Below are 24,281 nucleotides of genomic sequence, written 5' to 3'. Positions count from 1 at the left end.
GAAGGAGTGGGAGCCCGGAAGGTCGTTGAGGCTATCCTTGACGGAGTGGAGGGCGGCGATGTTGGCTACGCTGATAGTGCTCTGCTGAAACACAATGGGAGCAGAGTGAGGAGGAAGAGAGGAGAAGGTAGATGAGGGAGTGTTGCTAGGTTAGTCGAGCAATAAGAAGAAGAAGAAAAGAGAGGGCGTGGGTCCCACATGTGTCCAGGCAGGATCGGAGCCAATGTATAGCTAGGGGCAATTGCCCCCCTGAACTTTGAATTTTTTAAAATTTTGTCCCAAAAGTATGTGTTTTTCTATGTAAAATTAGTATTTACCCCCCTTGAAAAAAAAATATTTATGTAAGTAACTTTTTGCCCCCCCTCGATGAAAATCCTGGCTCTGCCCCTGTGTCCAGGTCTACTCGGTTTGTCCCCAAAACATGAGCCACGTTAGCATTCTATCAAGGATTTCACGGAATTCTAACGGAATGCTGCAGCATGAAAAAAAATTCTATGTTATATCGTGAAATTATTTCGTTTTGTGCTGCAGTTTGAAGCACGGAAAAAATTCATGCAGTATGGGGTTCTTTTCCCTAAATACTATAATCCTTTATTCATAATTAAAGATATAACTTTTATAGTCAGATTTGAATCATTTGGGTATTTCAATTTTCGGTTATTTAAGCAACCACGTTACTTTTTTTCCTATAATGAAGGTGCTCAGGTTTCGCCCAACTACTCTCACGGTCCACGTGAATATCGTGTAAGCCCACGGGACAAGTAAGTCTAGCCACAAGCCTTGCAAGTGGCCCTATTAAATGATAAAAATTGTATTTTTGGATAATTGTATTTTACTTCTTTTTTTTCAGTTTTATGATTTACCGAATGTAATGAATAAACTGAAAACTAATTAATGCATGATTAATTTACCAATTTTCTTTTCACTGTGTGCATTATAGATTTAGTGTTTCTATAAGGCTTTAAAGCTTCTCCAACTAGTAAGTTTCATCTAATTTTCACCTATTGTAAAATGTAAAATAAACGCCATAAACTAAGAATCTAGTTATTAGTTCTGGACCTCTGGTAGAGTACTGAAAATTTTATTTTATTTATTTATTTGCTAACAGGAGGTGTTCGGGTTTTGCCCGACTAATCCTCGGATCTTGGGAACCACCTGCTACACCCGTAATGGGTAAACTGAGCCGACGGGATTTCAGACTTGGGATGGGGTGGGTAAACTGAAACTTGACATCATGTATTGAGTTACTATATTGCTCTGTTATCAATGTACATGGATATCGTGAAGAGGTCCAGGTCTGACTAATGTCTATAACTTGGTGAAAGAGGATCTGATGCAATAGTATCGCACTCGAATTAAGATCGAGAAATCACACGTCTAATTCTCGTACTCTTTTATTCATCATTTCTTTGCTACTTTGTTATTGCATGTGATTACGTCGTTCCTTATTATATCCATAAAGATTCGTCAGAAGCTGCCTCTTGACTTCCGGGGGAAGACGTCCAAAACCAGCTTAGTTGGCTCAACTTTGCAATTATTACGCCAATGTCATCAAACAATAGTTTATTCAAACAAATTAATGCTTAACATGACAATTACATTAGATTAATCTAGCGTTAGGCACTAGTATCAAGATTCTCGTCCCCACGAGACACGCTTATACATAAATAAATGAATTAAAAAATCCCCTAATATTATTAATCAATGCATTTTAAAATAACTTTGATTATAGTATAGAGGTAAGAAATACACTATATGCATTTTGTGTATAGGGTCAAGTTAACGTTCAAACGGGTGCCTAAGTAGACCGTGATCTCGTGAAAATTTACTTTGGTCATCCCCAAAAGTCTTTTTTTTTCACCCAAAAAGAAAAATTAGAACCGGCAAATCCATTTCCCGAATGAAAACCATCAGATTTAAATTTACCAAATAAGAAAGTGTTTTTTTTTCTTTTTCTGTTATTCTTAAATAAGTAAAGTGTATGGCAGTAACAACAATGGTTAGTTAAAGTGATTCGGCGTTTGTTTCTCTTAAGTAAGATCTCTGGTTTGAGTCTTGTGAATAGAAAATATTTTTGATTGGGAGAATTTTATCTCTTAATATGCTGAACCCGACTCGAACTGATTAGTTGTGGCTCATTGGGTTTTGACACACCGAAAAAAGTGTATGGTAGTTAGGTAAGGTATATTCAATTCATCTAGTCTATTATAATTACAAACCAAAACACATAAAACCAGACAGGAAAGATCGACGGATCAGGGACACAGCGCATGGAGTCTCCAAGCTCCCCCTTGAAATTTTTACTTGTTCTGATCTTGCAGCTATCGGTTGAAGCAAACGCTTACTCCGCTCCGATCGAAGAAACCTTCTTTCAATGTCTTTCTACTAATTCCAAGCTCGTTGTTCCTCTGTCCTCATACTACACCCCCAAAAACTCTACATCCTTCATCTCTGTGCTCAACTCCACCGCACAGAACCTTCGGTACGTGGGCACAAAGGTGCCGAAACCTGCCATTATATTCACCCCACTCGGTGAACCCCATGTTCAAGCAGCTGTTATTTGCTCAAGGAGGCTGGGGGTCCATATTCGTGTTCGAAGTGGCGGCCATGACTATGAGGCGGTGTCATATGCATCGCAGATCGAGACCCCTTTCATAGTCATTGATCTCATGAGGCTCCGCAAGGTTGATGTTGACATTCCCGGGAATAATGTTTGGGTCCAGGGTGGAGCCACCGTTGGGGAAGTGTATTACGGGATAGCACAGAAGAGTAAGATCCATGGTTTCCCCATGGGGGTCTGCACGACCCTCGGTATCGGAGGTCACATCACTGGAGGTGCCTATGGTTCAATGATGAGAAAGTTTGGCCTCGGGGCAGATCACGTTTTGGATGCCACCATTGTGGACTCAAAGGGTAGGATCCTAAACCGAGCAGCTATGGGGGAGGACTTCTTCTGGGCAATCCGGGGAGGGGGGGGAGGTAGCTTTGGGATCATCCTGGCATGGAGGATAAAGTTAGTTAAAGTACCGGAAACCGTGACAGTATTCACAGTCACGAAAACCTTGAGCCAAGGTGGGAACAAGCTCCTCCAGCGCTGGCAGGAAGTTGCCCCCACGCTCGAAGACGACCTCTTCATAAGAGTAATCATGCAGGCAGCCCCAACTAATAACGGAACCATCAGCAGGACCTTGACGACCTCATACAATGCCATGTTCCTCGGGAGTGTGAGGAGGCTCCTTAAGGTGATGCGAAAAGGCTTCCCGGAGCTTGGGCTAACTAGCAAGGACTGCATAGAGACAAGCTGGATCAAGTCTGTCCTCTACATCGCAGGTTACCCCAACATGACCGGGCCGGAGGTCCTCCTCCAAGTGAAGCCTGTACTAAAGCCGTACTACTTCAAAGCGAAGTCAGACTTTGTGCGGGTGCCCATCCCCAAGATCGGGCTGCTCGGGCTGTGGAAGCTCTTCCTCGAGGATGATAACCCATTCATGGTATGGAGCCCATATGGAGGGATGATGGAGAGGATCCCCGAGACGGCAACTCCTTTTCCACACAGAAGGGGAATATTGTTCAAAATATTCTACATGGCATCATGGCAGGATCCAGACGAAGACCCATCGAAGCACATGAACTGGACCAGGAGCATGTATAACTACTTGGGTCCTTATGTGTCGAAGTCCCCGAGAGAAGCCTACGTGAACTACCGGGACCTTGATTTGGGGATGAACAAGAACTGGAAGAATGTGACCGATTATATTGTGAAGGAGGCAAGTGCTTGGGGAGCTAAATATTTCAAGGGTAACTTCTATAGGCTGTTGGAAGTGAAGAGTAGAGTGGATCCGGACAACGTCTTTCGGCACGAGCAAAGCATTCCTCCCCTACCTGTCAAGAGGCAGACCTGATCTGAGCAGTTTCTGCTGTTTTCCTTTATCAATCTTGGATGAAATTAATGTGCAGCTGCAGAGCCTCTCACAAATCTACCTTTTCTCTCAGGTGAGTGAGCAGCGTACAGCCGCAGGTAGCTAGGACTGGTACCCTGCCATGAATCAAATGTCTGTATTTGTTTTTATGGTATTGACTTCAATCGACAACGTAATGTTGCCCTAAATATAATGAATTACATTAGCTGATCTCGTTCTTTATTTGGTCTCGTAATTTGTTGGTTTGGCGACATTCTACAGGTTGAATTGCAGATAGAATCAAAACAGATCGGTTATCCCAGAGTTTGTGTTGCAGATCGACTAGGGAAATGTGATTTCTTAGCCCAAAAGGGTACTACGACATAGAGACTAATTGGATTATATGCGCATGACTAATTATATTAATTGATTTGCAAAAGAAAAGTCACTCATTTCGTCTTACCACTCGATACATGCCATAGATGACTTTAGAAGAGTACAGCAGGAACTAAGAATTCTTTTCCGGTAGAAAGCAGGAATGAATGATTTAGGAACTAGGAATAATTGCATACAGCAATAAAAAAAGGCTTTCATCAAGCACATGAATCAGATGAGCTTATTCTATTGAAAGACTATCAACTGACCCTTCGAAGATTTCAAAAAGTAATAATTTGCAGCATATAATTTATGTGAATTAATTAAATGAAAATTCTTGAGAATCACTTGGATCAGGCCCGCAACCGAAAGCCGATGCAACATCAAGCCCATGAACCAATGGCGCAAACCCGATTTAGGCCTGCAGAGACCTAGTCATGACAGCTGCAGCTCGAAGTGGCAGGAATGAATTCAGCTTGAGTCACTACATTGCTTGGTTATCCATCTAACATGGATTTCATGAAGAGGCCTGCATCCCGCCTATTTTGTATATAACTCGGAGAAAGGAGATCTGATGCAGTGATATAGCCGTCAATAAGGATCAATAGGTCATATGTTCAACTCTCATTAATGAGAATTTCCGCGCCAATTTATTATTTTCTCATAATCATGCACTCTTCTAAAAGCATAGCCTGCAAGCTGGTCGTGTCCTTATTCTTTTCTTGCTCCGGAGCCAATTCACCATAACCATGAAGTATCTCTGGTGGATAATTTCAACTGTGGAAATCTGCACTGATAGTGCGCCGTCCCTTTTTATCCACCAAGATGCGCCAGAAGCTGCCACTTGAGTTTTCGTGGAAGAGTTCAATTCAGCCTAGTGTGGTCTTCTAGCTCAAATTATATATATGTGAAAATAAATTCCTGAGCCGAATTCTAGAGCTGTCACATTATCAAAAATAAAAAATAGAATCGAAATTCCGAAAATAAAGTCTCAAGCTGAATTCTAACGCTGCCATATCATCAAAAATATAATCGGAATTCCGAGTTGAATTCTCACACCACCGCGTCATTTTTTTTTATTAATGAAACTTATCATATTCTTTTATCATTAATTTTGTAATAGAATATATATATATATATATTATATTCATATAGCCCAACAATATATACAAGAGAACAAAATATGCAATAGACTATATACATCACATATTGTTGTGTTTGGTTTTAGAGTTGAGTAGAGTTGAGTTTAGGTTTTAATTAGTTTATAATGATTGTGTTGTTAAATTATGAGAAAAAGTGTGAAAAAGTAATGAATAGTTGAGAGAAAATAATGATAGTGTCGTTGAATTGTAAAAAAAGTAATGAATAGTTGAGAGAATTTAGTATTAAAAATTAAATTTAATGGTTAATTGAAAAAACTGGGAAAAGTAATAATTGTATTGTTGAATTGAAGATAAGTGGAGTAGAGTTAAAAAAATTATTGTGTTGCCAAACGGGTATATTCCGAAAATCCGAGTAAAAGAACGTTATTATAAATTATAAAGAAACTATCTAGCATAACATGTCAAAATTAATTCTTTGTTCTTATATTGGATTATATATTTCGTATTTCACGGTTTCATCTTTCATGTTTTACATGCTATCTGATTGTTCTTATATAATGAAAAGAAGTGCAACTGTTGCCACTTCGATATAAAAGTAGGCGTAATATATGCCACTTCAATATAAAAGTAGGCATCAAAAGAGAGTGTAGCGTAATGGTGCACATCATCGCCTGTTGACTTAGAAGTTGCAGGTTCGACACCTAGTGAAACTATCCGTGCCCTCTTATTAGTTATTTATGATTTATCTTTCATTGCACCAGGCATGGAGCCTCCTTTGTAACCGAAAAATAATAATATAAAAGTAGGCGTAATATATATAGGTTCGAATTTCCACTTCAATAAGTTGTCATTTATAGTTTTTATACAAACGTAAATATATACAGTTTCCACTTCAATAATAGCGCAGATTATATATATATATATATATATAAGCAAGATACGAGTTTCAGGACGCGCCCCGTTTCTCAATATAATTTTCTCAATTTTTTAGTTTTAAAAATTTTAAATCATATTTTATTATAAAATTAGTAACAAAATCTTTCATAATTATCTTATGTTATAATTTTCTATTTAAAAAAGACCGAAAATATCATAAAATCTTTTGGATACTATGGCGATCTCCAATTAAAGGCGATATGAACTTTCCGAATGAAATTTTCTACGTTATATTTTTTTATTTTAGGAATTATTTTAACAGAAAATATTTTTTAAAGATATCTCCTCATAAAATTTGATTTCTTGATTTCTTTAATTTTATAGTATATATAACATAATGTATTTAAAATAGATGAGAAGATTTTATTATAGGTATAGATAGATATTATTTAATAATCTTGGAATTTTATTAAAAATTTCATCGCATAAATATTAACATCAAAATAAGTATATATTCATACAACATATATATATAAATATATGGCCTCAGAATACTTGGTTTCTGAATGAAATTTAATAAGTACATATTAGTGTGTGTGTGTGTGTGTGTGTATATATATATTATTTTTTTGAATATATATATATATATATATTTTTAAAGGAATTTTCTATATTCTTATTTTCGTTATTTTCAGAATTACTTTTAAATGAAAATATCTTTTAAGATATCTCATCATAAAATCTAATCTATTGATTTCTTTAATTTTTTAAAGTTATATAACGCGATGTATTTGAAATAAATGAGAAGATTTTATTATATATATATATATATATATATATTATTTAATAATCTTGAATTTCTCAAAATAAAAATTAATATTTCATCAGATCAATATTAACATCAAAATAAGTATATATTAGCATATATTTTCTAAAAGGAGTTTTCTAGGTTTTTATTTATTTTTATTTATTTTCGAAGTTATTTTTGATAAAAAAATTCTTTTTTTAAAGATATCTCATCATAAAATCAAATTTTTTGATTTCTTTAATTTTTTAAAATTTATATGAAATAATGTATTTGAAATAAAAGAGAAGATTTTATTTTATATATACAATATTATTTACTAATATTGAATTTTTTAAAATAAAATTAATAGTTCATCACATCAATATTAACATGAAAATAAGTATATATTAATAAATATATTTATACATAATATAAATATATTAATATATGGCTACATGGACAACCTTCAATATATATAGGAAGAAAAGTATCTATAAATTATATGTTTTTATAGAAATCTATTTAAAAAAATAAATTAGATAATATTTTATAGATATATCTGAATTACATTTTCTTTTAAAAAATAAATTAGATTTATTCACCAAAAAAGAAAAAAATTCATATTATATTTTATATAGATTTTGTATGATAGTTATAAATATGAATTATCATACCCTATTCAGCTCTCAAACAATATATCTACAACTAGATGCGAGCTCTCGAAACATATGTCTATCCTTTTTCTTTTTTTTTTGGCTAACCCGGGATGTCCAAGATTCGCTCGACTAATCCCCGGGGCTTTGTGAACCCCTGGCGGCGCACAGAGATGGTAATTACACCAAAGGCGCTCCAATAGCCCCAAGGGAATTCGAACCCGAATCTCGATGCAAACTTAGGTGCACATTAACCACTAGGCCGAACCCCTTGGGGTTCATATGTCTATCCTTAGATGCAAGTGAGTTGATTAAATTAGGGGTTTTTACTAAAATGGCTCATGGTTTACCCGTTTTATCAAATCTATCATATGCTTTTTTTTATCAAATCTATCACATGGTTTACTTTTTGCATCAAATCTATCACGGCATTATCTTTTCCGTCAACATTTAATGGTCGTGCTGACGTGGCACGTGGAGAGATAGTGGGCCACACTTGCCACGTAGATGCCACGTTAGCACGGCCGTTAAATGTCGACGGAAAAGATAACGTCAGGATAGATTTGATGCAAAAAGTAAACCATATGATAGATTTGACCAAAAAAAGCATATGATATATTTGACAAAACAGGTAAACCATGGGTCATTTTAGGTAAATTTCCCATTAAATTAATGATTTGATTTTCTTCTCTCATTTTTATTGTTATTTTTTATTCTTTTCTCTAATTTTGCTTTTTTTTCTCATATTCTTTTTCTAAATTGGTGATGTAAGTTTCATCTTTTTAAAGACTACCCCTGTACGCAAGCTCTTAGGAAGTATGTTTGTCTAGGTTTATTGTTTATTTTATTATTTTTGTTTCACTTTTGATTCTCGAAGGAATTTTTATTCTTAATTTTTAATTATAATTTCTTTTCAAGTTAATTTACTATCTCGTCCAACGCACGGACTCCCATATATATATATATATATATATATATATATATATATATAGAGCACGAACAGCATCTGAGGCATAGTGTGTTGATTGACAAAATTGATGATTAGAGTGAGATTCACAAGATTGTGGGATGCGTGAACACAAGGACTAATAAAGTCATTAGCCTTGACGTGATTTTCCCTATGAAGAGGTATGTTTTGGTATTTTTGCCTAAATATATTATTTTGAATTACAAAACTTGATTATTATTTAATTATTATTATTTGTAATGAAATCAGGGTTCTTTAATGCATGCAAGCATAAGAAAGTCTCATATCGATTGTTTAAATTGTTACTTCGTGAAGGAAGATTATACGGCGTCAAAAATTTCAAGATAACTACAGCCTCATCGAGGTATTGCCTAGTGAATGCTAATGTAAAGATATTATCAAAGATAAGTCTGTACTTTAGACATCTAATACTACATTTACGTTCTATCATATAAGAAATAGACAAAGGACGATTGCCTACTACAACATAGTTAATTTAATATTCACATAAAGAATTCTTCTAATTAATGTATTTAATCTTCATAAGATTACATGAATTAAACATAATTAAAAATTAAATTAACAAAAGTGCCCGCGTACGAGCGGATATTCACCTAGTTTGCAATTATTACACCATGTCACCAAGCAGTAGTTATTTCAAATAAATTTATACTCAACGTGACAGTTGCATTAGATTAAATTGGCATAATATCACATGCATGATGTAGGGGTCGAAATACACTGAAAGCATTTCGGCACAAAGACCATGTCCATAAGCTAGCTAACAACATCGGTGATATTATTGAAAAATTACTCTGATTTTCCAAAAACCTCTCTTCTTCTTTTCTTTTTTTCACCCAAAAAGAAAAATTAAAACCGGTTAATCCAATTTCGCAATAACAACATCATATTTAAATTTACCAAATAAGATTTTTCTTTTTCTTTTTTTTTTGGGATAGTGTTTCTTTTTTTCTTTTTTCTTTTTTTTCGGTGAATGAAAGCTATATTGTAATTATAAACCAAAATTCATGCAGAACCAGACATAGAAGATCAACAGAGTGATCTGTCAATCCATGGAGTCTTCAAGTTCCCTGAAATTTTTACTTCTTTACATCCTGCATCTATCAATTGAACTGAGCGCTTGCTCCGGTCCGATCGAAGAAACCTTCGTTCGATGTCTATCAACTAATTCCAAGCTTCTTGTTCCTCTGTCCTCATACTACACACCCAAGGCATCTGTGCTCAACTCTACTGCACAAAACCTTCGTAGTTTTCCCATGGGAAAAAGAGTAACGTTCACAGTTTTCCCATGGGAATTTGCATGACCCTCGGCATCGGCAGTCACATCACTGGAGGTGCATATGGTTCAATGATGAGGAAGTTTAGCCTCGGGGCTGATAATGTGTTGGATGCTCAAATTGCAGACTCGAAGGGTAGGATTCTAAACTGAGCAGCTATGGGGGAGGATCTCTTCCGGGCTAGCCAAGGAGGACGACAAGGTAGCTTTAGGTTCATCCTCTCATGGAGGATAAAGCTAAATGTCCCAGAAACCGTGACAGTCATATTGGCGGCCTCAAATGGGAATGGATACCACGGCGAGACCAAGCTCCCCCACCGGTGGCAGGAAGTTGTCCCCAAGCTCGATGACGACCTCTTCCTAAGAGCAGTCATATTGGCGGCCTCAGATGAGAATGGAACCACCAGTAGGACTGTGACAGCATCATACAACACCAGTTCCTGGGGAGCGCGAGGAGACTCCTCGAGGTGATGGGGAAAGGATTCCCCGAGCTTGGCTACACTAGGAAGGACTGCATCAAGACAAGTTGGATCGGGTCTGTCCTCTACATGGCAGGGTACCCCAACACCACAGGGCTCGATTTCCTCCGCCACGCCATGCCCTCAATTAAGCCAACCTACTTCAAAGTGAAGTCGGACTTTGTGTGGGTGCCCATCCCTGAGAGTGGGCTGCTCGGGCTGTGGAAGCTCTTTCTCGAGGATACAACCTATCCATTGTATGGACCCCTAATGGATAGAATTCCCGAGACAGCAACTCCTTTCCCATACAGGAGGGGAATATTGTTCAAGATCTTCTATTTTACGTATTGACTTGATGGGGATGAAGACTCATCGAAGCACGTGAACTATATGAGGAGGATTTACGATTACATAGGTCCTTATGTGACAAAAGTCCCCTACAGAGACCTATGTGAACCACAAGGACCTCAACTTAGGGGTGAACAAGAACAGGAAGAATGCCACTGATTATAATATGGAGGAGGCAAGTGCTTGGGGAACTAAGTATTTCAGAGGGAACTTCTATAGGCTTTTGGAAGTGAAGAGTAAAGTCGATCCCGAGAACATCTTCGGGCACGAGCAAAGCATTCCTCCTGAGCCAACCAAGAGGCAGACCTGATCTGATTCTGATCTGAGGGAGGCAGTTCAAGTTTTCCTTTTATCTATATGCATTGTTAGATGGAATTCATATGCAGGCACCATTATTCACAGATCTTTCCTTCTATCTGACATGAGTGTGCGCACAACCACAGGCAGTACCAATAATCGTGCGATGAATCAAACATATGTGATGTGGTCTACACGATTTCTTTTTTGGTCATTTTATTTGCTTCTCGACATAATGAAACTACATTTTGGGTGATCTCATTCTTCTCGTTAGTCTCTATGGCTCGGTGGTGAGGCAGAGGAAGCGTGTAGGGAAAATTATCATCGGCTAATGCATCTGTAATTGTCCCAAACCGTACTTTGACATGGACCAAGGGCGTGATTAATTTATAACCAAGATTAGTCTCAAACTAATTACAACATGATACATTGTCCGGTTGGTCATCAATTAGTTCGAGGGCTGATGATCCCAACATCAAAAATTGAGAGAATGTGTTGATGAATTAAAATCAGACAATTAAGCTAGATACGAACAACTAAGGAGTCTCAAAATGGATAAAGCTGACATCAAAACCAGGAATCCAATTGGCAGACCGCCAAATTGGTCTTCGTATAGATAACTAACAAGTGTGACGAACGATTTTTTGTCTCCGCTCCAGGGGCTCGTGAGGAAGATCACCCAGGACTTTAAGGTGGAGCTGAGTTCCGAGCAGCGCAGAGGCGGCGCTCCAGGAGGCAGCGGAGGCATACCAGGTGGGGCTCTTCGAGGATACCAGCCTCTGCAACATCCACGCCAAGAGGGTCACCATCATGCCCAAGGACATTTAGGGCGCTCATCTGATCACGGGTGAGAGGCTTGATCACTAATTATTAGCACGACCAAGGTCCTTTTGGCAATTTCATGCTTTTGTTGGTGGGTTTCTCTTTTGTAGCGTACTGCTGTAATCTAATTTCATCAGTCAAGAAAATAAAATGGCTCCTCTCTATCCGTCAATTGTTGATGTCATATATACTACACGTCATGGAAAGAATGACAGAAGATTCCCCATACTATTTTGCCTGAGAAATCTTGATTTTTACACCTTAAACTCCACTTGTCGAGGTGGCCGAGCCCATCCTCAAATTGAATTGAGGCCGGTGTTGGTTAGGTCTCGACAAGCTTGAAGAAAGTTTGGTGCTAAAGCAAATACTAATGCCTTCATTAGTCAAACACCGTTAACAACACATACTAACCATACAAATTTAAGCTACGCAGTAATCACATACCAAACGAGCTATGAAAAAAGAACTCGCATTACAAATGGGTCTCTTCTCTTGATGCCCAATCTACATGAATGATTAAAGGCTGCTACGCATTCTCCGAACAAAACTGCGATAAATCAACGCCAACTTCATGATGCAATAGCCCAAACTGGTTCTCTGATAGGCATCCATCCATCTTTGATCAATTGGTTGATTCGTCCATATAGCTAATGATTAAATTCAGAAGCTCATGTCTCGCTCAAGCACTTCTTTTAGCTTGTCTCATTAGTTCTATGAATTCCCCAAAGACTGCAATAAACACATAACCCTCAATCAATACAGAAAGCAGAAATCAAGAACCTACAGCTGATAGCATGCAAATGAGTGCAACCTAAGAAACTAATTAAATGTTGCATCCGACTCTTGATATTTGTCTTCCAGGTAACGGTTGTACACAGTTTTGGTTTATATATGGCTTATGCACCTTCTCTGAATTAACCCTACTGCTGTAAAAGGAAAGCTAAGGGAAAGGGAAAAATCCAACTTACCGGAATCCGAGTCATGGGGTCCGGGGGATGCCTCTGGATGATACTGGAGGGTCATGATGTTCATTGAAGGGAAGGCGAGGCCCGCACAGCTTCCATCATTGAGATTTATGTGAGTCACCTCCACACCCTCAGGCAACGACGCCGGGTCCACGGCATAGTTGTGATTCTACAACATCAATTGAATTGAGACGAACCACAAGAGAGAGAGTAAGGAGCAAATTGCAGGAATTATGCTACACGCAAAGTACAACACAATCTTTATTTGAAGAAAAATTAAAGATTTCATAAGACGGATCCACCTGAGCACTAATCTCAACACGGCCATTGCGAAGATTCCGAACAGGGTGGTTGCCTCCGTGATGACCAAATTTCATCTTAAAGGTTTTACCGCCTAATGCTTGCCCTAGCAACTGGTGACCCATGCAGATCCCAAAAACGGGAACCTTCCCTATTGTTTCCTTAACTGCCTCGACAGCATAAGGAACTGCAGATGGGTCTCCCGGGCCATTGCTAAAAAGAACTCCATCTGGGTTCATCTTGAGGGTTTCTGATGCAGGCCACGTCGAAGGGACAACAGTAATTTTACATCCATATGATGCCAAGCGCCTCAGTATGTTTTGCTTGATCCCAAAATCATAAGCAACAACCTTCACATCCATTCATGAACAATTATAGAGACAAGTCAGTGGGGTCTATCAAAGAGTATGACCGTCATATATAAAATAAAAGGAGATGTTTAGTCAAAGTGCAGACCCTGAAGCTCTCTCCACCTCTACCGTTGGAGTTGAAGCCCCATTCGGAATCTGTCCTATCAATCCACTCGTAAGGAGTTTTGCACGAAACACCACTTATCAAATCAACACCTACAGAAATTCAGAGGAGATTTTAGTGATTAGCGTTTAGCTAGAACTTTTTTTTTTATAATTTCTAGATTTTAGTGATTAGCGTTTAGTCAAATAGCTCATTAAGTAAAGTCCTCACCCACAATGTCCCAGGTGCGAGACATTTCAAGAAGTTCTTTGTCTGTCTTTGACTGCTCTGTGCTTAACACACCAATGAGACTTCCATCCTCTCTTAAACGACGAGTAATTGCTCGGGTGTCTACATCATCTGCCTCGCACATAAAACCTTGAAATCAACAAATGAACTAAAAGAAAAGGGCAACTTGAAAATTAATTCGTCAGTTGCTTACATATTCCCATAATGTTCCTCTCTGCTAAATAATCACCAAGTGTTTTTGTGCATCTCCAATTTGATGTACTACAGAATGCCACAAAAAATAAAAAATCAGATCAACCTAACCCCATGAACACATTTAAAGAATAGAAAGAAGAAAAAAGCAAACCTTATACTTAAACTTCTGATAACAAGGCCAGCCAGAAAGCACTGCCTCGACTCTTCATCATCTAATGAGGGATGGACAGTGCTCACCATTAAGCTAAAAGTATAAGATCATTAATTAAGCCAGAGAATACAAAACTTGACTTACCAAAATTAACTCCGGTGTTCCCAATATGTGGATTCGTCATCAGGACAAACTGCCCAGCATAACTAGGGTCAGTGAGAATTTCCTGGTACCTGCAATCCCAGCACAAAAAAACTTAAAGTTAGAGCTGATATGTTCACAATCAGCCAACCCACGAAGCTAGGCAGAGATCTTTGGCAAACGAAACGGCCATCGATGTATGTAATCCTTCTTCAAAGTAAGAATTATTCATGAAAAAACTTCAAGATAATGTACTAAGTGAAAAGAGAAACTGCTACATAATTTTTTGGACATGACAAAGTATCCAGTGCCCACGTGAAATTGGTTCTCGAGTTCTATCTTCGCATGTTCTGTTGAGTTAGTTCGATCAATTTGATTGGACACTTCATTTTTGCACAGGAGCAGCTCTTTTCCACAGGGTCATGATAAAAGGAAATCTTTTTTCTCCCTACCCAGTCAAAGAAGTATTGAATACAACTTCACCGACTTGTGTCCCAGAAGCACCAAACGACTTGGCCTTCCAAATCGAGCCATCTTGAAGAACCAATCTCGCGTCAGCCACCTTCCAAGGCCTTTCAGCGACTCCTGAAATCAACCCACCAATTTCAATTTACCTTACGAGTCAAAAAAAAAAAAAAGCTTTTTATTGTTGGCTCTATGCACACTCTAATGAGATTCCGGAAATGAGTGGCACGGCATAGGGATACCTGTGGAAGCGCCGGAGGACACGGGGACCGAGCAACTGACTCTGAAATGCCGGAGTTTCGACGAGTTCGGTGGTACAGCAAAGCCGGTGATCAGAAAGTCTACAGCTTTTGCCGCCATTGCTTCTCCCTCCCTCTCCCTCTCTCTCGTTCTGTCCCTCTCTGTGGAATCAGCTGAAGAATGCAGATGCACTGCACGGCACAGCAGAATAGACCTTCAATACATACATAGTTCAATCACCATCAACTAATTAATAACCAGCAATTAATCACACTACCCACAAATGAGCAACTAATTAACCAGCTCGGGAGCGGAGGAAGGGACCAACCACCAGCCAGAGAGAACTCGAGTCCTGTGAGGTTCGGTTGCTCGGTTCTTCGTGAGCTCAGTTCTTATCAAGGAGCCGGAGCAGCGGACCAGGAGACGAGCAAAGAAGGAGCCCGAACAAGAGGCTCTCAAACGAGCAGAGCCTTTCGGACCAGGAGACGAGCACGAGCTGTAGCTGAAGATGACCAGAGCCGGATCAGGAAGGAGACGATTCGGAGACGACCGAGCAGGGGACGAGCAGAGGTCCTGTGGAGCCCCAGCAGGCGAAGACCAGAGCCGAGAGCGCTCAGTGGAGGCGGAGCAAGAGACAAGGAGATAGGGTTTGAGAGAGCTTGAAATTGACAAAACGGAAGAAAATAAAACAAAATATATATATATATATATATATCACATTGTTAAAAGTGCCAAGCCAGCTGCCTTTACTTTTTTTTTTTATCGTACAGGTCAATCTACACGTGCAACTTCTCGATTAAATGGTAATATGCAATGCATATAAAATATTAAAAAATTAAAAATTAAAAAAAATTAAATTTCATTTGAAAAATAGCATCCAGGCTCGACCTGGCCTGCTCACGAGTTATTATCGATGCCCATGCTTGGCCTGTTTTGGCACGGGCCGATTAATTCCTGCCCCAAACAGGGCAGGCCAGTTCATGTATCCGCACACGCCAGGTATATTGCCATCCTTAAGAATCACTTTTCTTAGAGAGCTTGCTTTCTCACAGATAAAAACACGCCTCGGCACGGGTAAGGCCATGCGGATTCGAGCTTGCCCTTACGAGGGGCAGTCTGATCTGCCCCGACCTGCTTTAGTTAAAAATAAATAAATTCTGTAGACACCTCATTTTAACCTAGGGATAAAGGCATCCAAAGCAAAAGGAGAGTCTGGGGCAAAACAGTTAGAGTGGCATATTGACACATCGAGGATGGCTGATATTTTCACAGGAGGAAGGAGCCCAATGAGACGTACATTCTAGGATTTTATGACGCTCATAACTCATTTCGGATCCCAAGATACGAGTTCTCGAAGTCCGAACATTAGAGATACTGAACAGAGAAAACAACTTCTCTGTACTTCATATTTCAATAAATCTAAGCCCCATCCCAACCCAGAGGTCAATATTTTTCCATTGAAATTCAGTAAGTCGGTGACACAGTAGCGCAAAGATCACCCCGATGGCCCATCAGAGCTAAGAGATGTGATTTTTAAAAGTCGGGATACCAAAACAGTGCACTGGAGCTGCATGAGTCCAAGTTTGAGCAGGCGTATCTCGATCAATTCGGGACCAAATTCAGAGATTCTTGGGAGCATTCAGTAGGTCATCGAGTTAGCTTCGAAGTGACATATAGCTCACCCCATGACCTCTCTCGAGGATTGAGAAATAAGCCATTATTTGAACAATGCGCGAAACAATGAAATCATGACAGGTTTGACATGCCTAACGGAATAAATCATGAAAAATTCTCATGCCATCCATTTCCCCTATATGTACTACCACTCTCTTGCGAAGCCCTAGACATTACACATTCCCCTCCCCAATTCTCTCTTCCGCCTCCTGCCCAAAACAAAGGAGAAAAGAAAAACAATTTATATATATAATAAAGGGAAAGAACCCTATCGGCAAAAGGAGAAAAAGGGAAGAGGAGGGTTCCATCTCTGCACGATTCGACCTCCGGCGAAGCCCAAACCCCAAGCGGCGACCTCCCCTGTACAGCCACCACCCGATAACCTCTCTCGTCTTTGTCTCTTCCCTGTGCAGCTCAGCTGGGGTCCAACTCGTCCAAGTCACTAAGAACTACAGCAGCGACGACCCTCGTTCCTCTGTGGAGCGACCTCCAATGCCTCGGGAACTTCTACTTTGTCACTTGGTTTCGTTTTAATAACAATCCATCATTGAAATCTATTTCTATCTTGAGTCGGATATGACACATAATAAACTTGTCTTACTTGCTAGGCAATAACGAATGGATCGTCATCCCCTATCTTGGCACCACGCATTACCTCGACAATGCCAATGTCGTCGTATTTACGAGATGATGTTGGGTTGAACCATTGGCCTTGGAAAAGGACGGTCGTCTTGCTTAGCAGTCCAACATAGACTAATATTCTACGATCTTGTTTAGGATGCCGTAATAATCACTCTTAACACCATCACCACAAATCCCCTGTAAACCATATACCAGTATTGCACGTCGCATTTCCCCACCCGTAATCATATACCTAGAACTCGTATCCATTCACGAAGTACGTGGTATATTTTCTTACGCATATAGCAGGGCCCTAAGCGAGATCCAATAACACTGGATCTTTAATCCCATCATTGGGATTATGTACCTACGAGTACATGCCTATCGTAAGACGCGATGCCCATAACCATGCGTATAACATTGGGATTATAGTAAGTTGTACTTACGAATATTTTGAACCTCCAAGGGAAGACATTTTGATTCGGAGCAACATTCGTACTATTAACAAAGTAACTGCATTTTCAATACCAACGTGCAAGTGATTAGCCATGATCATCAGATGTTAAACTTACTCAATGTGGCATGAATAATTCTTTAGATGTTCTTACTCAATGAAAGGCTTGACTTCGGGGCAATTTATCGGCACAATATATTGTGCGACCTTCTAGTTCCCATCATTCAAATATTCTTCACTGAGATACCTGGAAGCCCGACTAGGTTGGTTGAAAACATTATACAACAGCGTTGCAATAGTTGAAGGACCTCTATCATCATTGCGGGGCACTCGTGTTGTACACATTTGAACATGGTCTTCAAAGTAATATGAGCAGAAATTGGTTGTCTCTCGAGTTAAATAAGCCGCGCATATTGAACCTTTAACCTGAGATTTCTACTTCACGATCCATTTTAGTTTCCCAAGATACCTGTAAACAATATCATTATCCTCTGCAGGTTTAGCATATCAAAATCGTCAACGAAAGTTGAATAATGCTTTTAGATAGGGTTACCTCTCGAAAGGGTACATCCGCATGTACTGTATGGGCCCTCCATACAGTGCTTCCTCAATAAAATGCATTAGCAAGTATTCCATACAGTTAGGGGGGTGGATGTTCTGCTCCATAACGTCCAGGTCTTCGTGTCTTAAAGTTGTTGAACACAAATCTCGAAAGAACTTGCTGAATTTAGCCAAAGGCTTCCAAATGTGGTTTGGCAGTTCTCTGAAGGTGATGGGCAGCAGTTGTTCCATGAGCACGTGACAGTCGTGGCTCTCCCATCCTTGGAAAGTGCAATGGTCAACGTCCATTGATTTTGCTAGATTCGACAAATATCCATCAGGCATCCTGAGGTTCATCACCCATTCATGTATGGTTCTTCGCTAAATTAATGCCAACACGTATTGGGCCTTCGGCTTCATGGTTTGTCCATTCGACATTTATCCCAAACTTTGTTCGAGACATCTACAAATTTCTTGCATATCCAATTGAGCTACAACATTGTTCTTCGTCTTATCCTTGATGTCCATGATGGTGTTGAAGATATTGTCAAACACATTCTTTTCAATATGCGTGATATCTAAATTGCGTCTAATGGGAAGATCTTTCCCATAAGGTAACACCCAAAATATATTGTGTTTTCTGAAATTTTGATTTCTCCGGTGACCAGCAGGTTCGACTGGTTCCCCCTCTTTGGTCACTTTCTTCATATTGCGAGAAAGCCAGTATAAGATTTCTACACCACTGGCTTAGGAGGTAGTGGGTCTTGCTCGTCCTTCCCTTTTTAGGGGTTTGTTTGGCAAATGAGCATGGGTTCAACTCTGCTCTGTTTAACTAGCAGAAAAACAAAATTGGCCGCAACATGCATCTGTACCCGTGGGTCCCAGATCTGCTGGTTAGTTTGACTAATGCATATAATATATGTTTTGTTTTTTTTGGCCCCTGTCGGTGTCAAGCCAGAGAACCGTTGAAGCTGAGTAAAGACACTGCCGCTCCTCTTCATCCCCTCATCCTTCCTGCATTGATCCCTTCTTCCTTCTGAGCTTTGTGCGCATCGGCCGAAATCGAAGAAATTTCTTTGTTCTCCTCGGTCGGAAACTGTCTGTTTACTGATTTGATTTTACAAATTTCACCGATTATTATGGACTTATGAACGCTGTTCTCTGCAAACAGGCTGTTCGTCCGTGATCTTGCCCTTGTGCATCTTTGGTGCGAAGAACAGTGAAAAGCACGACCTTTGTAGGAGAGATTCGCGAAGGACGTCATCTCTGTCACCAGCTGCCAGAGATTCTCGACTTTCGTCGCTATCGGGGCCCCTCCAGTTCGCTGGTCTCCATCAGGGTTGGGGTTTAAAAAGCCCAGGAAGTTGTTGTTTTGGAGAGGCATTAACAGTGAGGTAATTCTTGTGATCTCTATCTCGATTAATGATTTATGATTGCAAGAGTTGGTGGAATTTCGACGGTGATAAAACTGTTATCGCCTTCGGTTTAATAGCCCCCATTGCCTTCTCCCTTTCCTTCTCTGCAGACTGTATACTTGCAGTTCTGATTACAGAATTGAAGCAGTGGATCATTTTATATATATCAGAGGATTTAATTAACTTTCGTGCGAAATATATGTCTAGATAAAAACCAATCTTAGGTTGTTATATGCAATATCAGTTGAACTTCTTTTTCCTCCTTCCCCTCGATTAATCCAATAGTTTTTTCTATTCTCCTGTACACTTTACTAAAATGGTTCCATGCTAAGGCATAATTTGCTAAATTAATGCATTTACTGATATATAAGATTATTGAGTTAATCGGAATAAGCGTTCTAATTGATAGTAGAGCAAATTTTATTGCTGTCTGCTTAGCAAGACCTCCTTGGTCATCTGGTGCCCTTGCCCTGTTACCGTAATGTCGCCTACTTGTGTGGGGGTTCATAGATCTGTTCTGATTTCTGATTGAATGAGCCTTGTTTGTTGTCCTTTCCGGAATAGGCCAAAGTTATCAGCTTGTTCTTCCTGATCTGTTAACATAATGTTTCCATGTTGTTGTGGGTTTATGGTTCGGACTATCTGGGCTTGTCTTCCTTGTATGGTCAGTTAATTTCACTGCTTCTAATGTGGTTGCGCTACTATGCGTTGATGCCATGCTGGTCTGGTTCAGAATTTTTGTTTGTTTTCAAGGTTGCCATCTTACTGTGCTTTCTGTCATAACTGGAAGATGCATGTTATTTGCATTTCAAGAAGGAAAAGACTGACTAAGTTTGGTGTTGCATACTGTTGTTTATCGCAACTGATAGATCATTGTTAAGTGCATTGTTAGATAATTGTTATTCTAGACCAAGTGCATGCATTATGGCTCCTAAAGGCGAAAATATCATCATCGACTGGAGTGATGAAATGGAGTTCGCTTTCATAAACATAATGCTCGAGAAGCTGAGAAGAGCACACAGTACAACATGGAAGAAAACTACTTGGAAGGAGATTACAGCTGAGATGGTAAATCTATTTCCAGAACAACAGCTGTGTTTGCAAAAGGTAAAGGACAAGCATCAGAGAATGAAAACCAATTTCACCCGATTCTCTGAAATAGTTAGGTATACAAGCGTTGGGTGGGATGCAGACACAGACACCATCACAGCCGACCAAGATGTTTGGGATATGTTTGCAAAGGTACATTCTCATAAATTGTTTGTTCGGCTTCTAAGGTTGTTTTGAATGAATTGTCACTGATCTTTTTTGAGTCATGTCGTACTTCATCGTATAGAAGAACAGGGCATACAAGGCATTTCGGAGCAAGGGCTGCAACCACTACGATTTGCAGAAGCAACTCTTTAGTTCTTCAGTGGCTACCGGTGCTCTGCGCATCTCCTCGACCGATCCACCTCCAACGTTAGAAGAAGAACGCCGATTAAATGAGGAATTCTTATCTAGGGGGAAGGGGAAGGGGAAACAACATGTCGACCTCGAAGAAGGCTCCGATGACAGTGACGACCTCGTCCATGTTCAGGCAGAGCCCATGATAACCGAGTCTCGACGTAGAGCGCCGAAAAGACGTCTAAGCAAGAGTTCACAAATGCAGGAATGCATGGACCTGTTCAGGGAGAGTTACACGAAGCCGCAGCCACAGAACACCCCACCGTCGGCAAAGAGAAGCAAGTCGGTAACGAGCCCTGAGAAACCTGAGAAGAATAGCATCGAGGAAGCCCTGGAGGAGTTGGCAAAATTGAAATCGAGAATCCCTCACTCCCTGTATGTGAAAGCCGCCAAAGCCCTCCTTGATCCGGGAGCACGGAGGCTTTTCATGTGGTTCAAGGAGGACGACTGACAGGAATGGATAATGCAGCTTCCTCATACTTGAAGAATCTGTGAACCCATTTTAATTTTTATTTGGCTATTTGACTATGGTTTTTTTTAAAATGACTGAACTCTTGTTTGTTTTGTGTGTTTTTTTTTTGTTGATGATTTTCTGTTTGCAATTCAATGATTATGATTAATGTGTTTCACTGTTAACGAAGTGTTCGTGATCTTATGTCCACACCGACAGGCGATCATTTGTCAAACAGCATGTCTCGTAATGCGTCGTCTTCGGGCTATGCCAATAACTCTAGTAACGACGATCCTGACAGTAGGCGACGGGCGTTCTTCTACTTGATGATGCAATATGATCAGCTCGATGATCCCGTTCCACGTAACAGGCCTTGTAGAAATTCAGCACTTCAAGGAAGACAGTACATTGTTGAACTACTAGGGAGTGATGTTCGGTGCTTCGAAAGTTTCAGAATGGAACCTTACGTGTTTAGAAATCTATGCGACACACTTCGATTGCGGTGTGGCATCACAGATACCAGTAGAGGTATCACAGTGGAAGAGCAAGTCGGTATGTTCTTGTTAGTTATTTCACACAGTATGCGATTTTCAATGGTGGCAGAAAGGTTTCAACACTCGAAGGAGACGGTGTCACGATGTATCAAAAAAATTGCACGCGGAATACAACAATTATCACAAGATTTTATAACACCACGGAACGTTTCTGTCCAGCCGGAAATTGAAAATGATGAAAGGTGGCGTTTCTGTAGGGTATGTTTTCTGCTAATTTCATACTATAGAAAACTATTTTCGGCATACTATGTTCGGTACATATAATTATGCGTTTGTCATGCGGCATTGTATTAGAGCTATCGATGGAACCCATGTTGCTGCATGCGTGCCACAGGCGAACAGAGTACCTTATCGCGATCGAAATGTCGAGATATCTCAAAATGTATTGGCTGCTTGTTCACACGACATGATGTTTACATACGTGATGACGGGTTGGGAGGGTTCCGCACACGATTCACGAATATTTTCCGAAGCTGCATCAGTGGAAAGTTTTCCAGCACCGCGTGGTCGTGAGTATTTGCTTATACATGCAACGGTTTTCTATGAAATTGCAACTCTAATTTAATTAACTCTAATTTTCCTTATATTCTTTGCAGAACAATATTATGTTGTTGATGTAGGATTTCCAAATATACCAGGATATTTGGATCCGTACAAAGGGGAACGGTACCACCGGAGTGATTTTCCTCGGCAAAATCCGCCAACAACGGAAAAAGAGCTATTTAATCAGCGCCATGCGTCAGTGCGTAATGTAATCGAACATTGCTTCGGTATTTTGAAAAAGAGATTCGCCATACTAACTTTAATGACGAATTTCATACCGTATACACAAGGACAACTTGTCCTTGCATGTTTTGTTTTGCATAATTTTATTCGCCGTAATAATTACCATGACAGATTATTTTTAGAGTACGGCGATGCGTGGATGGATTACGATGAATTTCGCAATCCTCCACTACAAGAAGGAAATAGAGTGGATATAAATATGAGTAGCGCTGAAATGAACGCTGTACGCGATCGTATCGCTAATCGGTTATGGCGTACAGAGAGATGAGTGCGATGACATGCACTTACATATTGTATTAGGAGTTGTCTTATTTATTGAATGAAAAATATGAATGTATGTAATAACTTTTGTACGTTTCTTTAACGTGCTTACTTTAATCTGTCAAATGTGCGAAAGTGTATACTTGACCTCTGAAAAGTGGCGACATTTTCATGTAGCAAAATGCCAAGGAAAGCTGAAAAAGTAAAGGAAAAAATTTTGAACCTGAAAAAATGTTAAAGACAATTTTTGAATAAAAAAATCAACACCTTCGAATACATTCCAATTCCTAGAACTAAGAACAGGTTGGAGCTCAGCAAAAAAATTCAACCGCCCTCCATTGTTGACCGTCGTACATGTGCTGCAACGCCTGGGTCCCACATGAAGGAATTTTGCTGGCAATGTTGTCCTGTAGTAAACCAGGATTGAGCAGAGTTGAGCAACATTTGGTTTTCAAACAGGCTCTAGATGTTCTCGACGTTCCTCTTATATTCATGGGTTTTAGGTAAGAACATCCTATGGCAGTCAAACCAACTGCACTTACGACCATTCTTGAGGAAGAACGCCTTATTATAACTCATGCAATGAGAGCAAGCCAATTTCCCATGGGTAGTCCAACCAGGCAACATGCCGTAATCCGGGAAATCATTTATGGTCTAAATCAAAGCCACCCTCATGATGAAGTTTTGCTTTGTCGAAGCATCATAAGTCAGCACCTAGACGCTCCAAAGATTCTTGAGCTCATCGATCAATGATTGTAAATAAACATCTATCATGAACTTTGGATTTTTGGACCCTTGAATGATACATGTCAACATCATAAATTTCGCCATCATACACATCTTCGAGGTAGGTTGTATGGATTTACAATAATATGTCAACAAGAGTACGACTCTTTCCCTCTGGTACAAGGAGCGAACCCGTCCGTGCACAATCTGAGTCGAACATTACGAGGCTCACACAATTCTTGTGCATGCCGTCGTAGTCCTTCCAAGCTTTTCCATCGGACGAATGACACATAACATTTGCTGGTCGACAAT

General features: G+C 39.7%; 3 protein-coding genes across 5 annotated transcripts; 2 read left to right on the top strand and 1 right to left on the bottom strand.

Annotated features, from left to right (window-relative positions):
* Positions 1-2,240: 2,240 nt before the first annotated feature.
* LOC116195109 (berberine bridge enzyme-like 26) lies at positions 2,241-4,140 on the top strand. The gene has a single exon (XM_031524083.1). It carries the CDS (start codon positions 2,271-2,273, stop codon positions 3,900-3,902), a length of 1,632 nt encoding a protein of 543 aa, XP_031379943.1. The 5' UTR covers positions 2,241-2,270; the 3' UTR covers positions 3,903-4,140.
* Positions 4,141-12,235: 8,095 nt separating this feature from the next.
* Positions 12,236-15,731, bottom strand: LOC116197033 (carbamoyl-phosphate synthase small chain, chloroplastic). Of its 3 annotated transcripts, none has more exons than XM_031527037.1 (11): positions 15,370-15,731; positions 15,044-15,255; positions 14,789-14,921; positions 14,340-14,428; positions 14,196-14,256; positions 14,043-14,110; positions 13,832-13,960; positions 13,604-13,713; positions 13,150-13,497; positions 12,851-13,016; positions 12,236-12,611 (listed from the first exon to the last, which is right to left on the bottom strand). In XM_031527037.1, exons 2-11 carry the CDS (start codon positions 15,159-15,161, stop codon positions 12,562-12,564), a joined length of 1,272 nt encoding a protein of 423 aa, XP_031382897.1. In that variant the 5' UTR covers positions 15,162-15,255; positions 15,370-15,731; the 3' UTR covers positions 12,236-12,561. The 3 variants fall into 3 exon arrangements, with proteins under 3 accessions (XP_031382897.1, XP_031382896.1, XP_031382895.1); XM_031527036.1 differs by having other exon boundaries at positions 15,044-15,232; positions 15,323-15,724; XM_031527035.1 differs by having other exon boundaries at positions 15,044-15,232; positions 15,370-15,724.
* Positions 15,732-20,669: 4,938 nt separating this feature from the next.
* LOC116193657 lies at positions 20,670-21,642 on the top strand. Its single transcript, XM_031522397.1, has 2 exons — positions 20,670-20,987; positions 21,082-21,642. The coding sequence occupies exons 1-2, from the start codon at positions 20,670-20,672 to the stop codon at positions 21,640-21,642; spliced, it is 879 nt and encodes a 292-aa protein (XP_031378257.1).
* The last annotated feature ends 2,639 nt before the right edge of the window (positions 21,643-24,281 follow it).

This window comes from Punica granatum, chromosome 2, assembly GCF_007655135.1.
Source record: "Punica granatum isolate Tunisia-2019 chromosome 2, ASM765513v2, whole genome shotgun sequence".
Classification (NCBI taxonomy): Eukaryota; Viridiplantae; Streptophyta; class Magnoliopsida; order Myrtales; family Lythraceae; genus Punica; species Punica granatum.
This window is presented reverse-complemented; position numbering and strand designations above follow the sequence as displayed.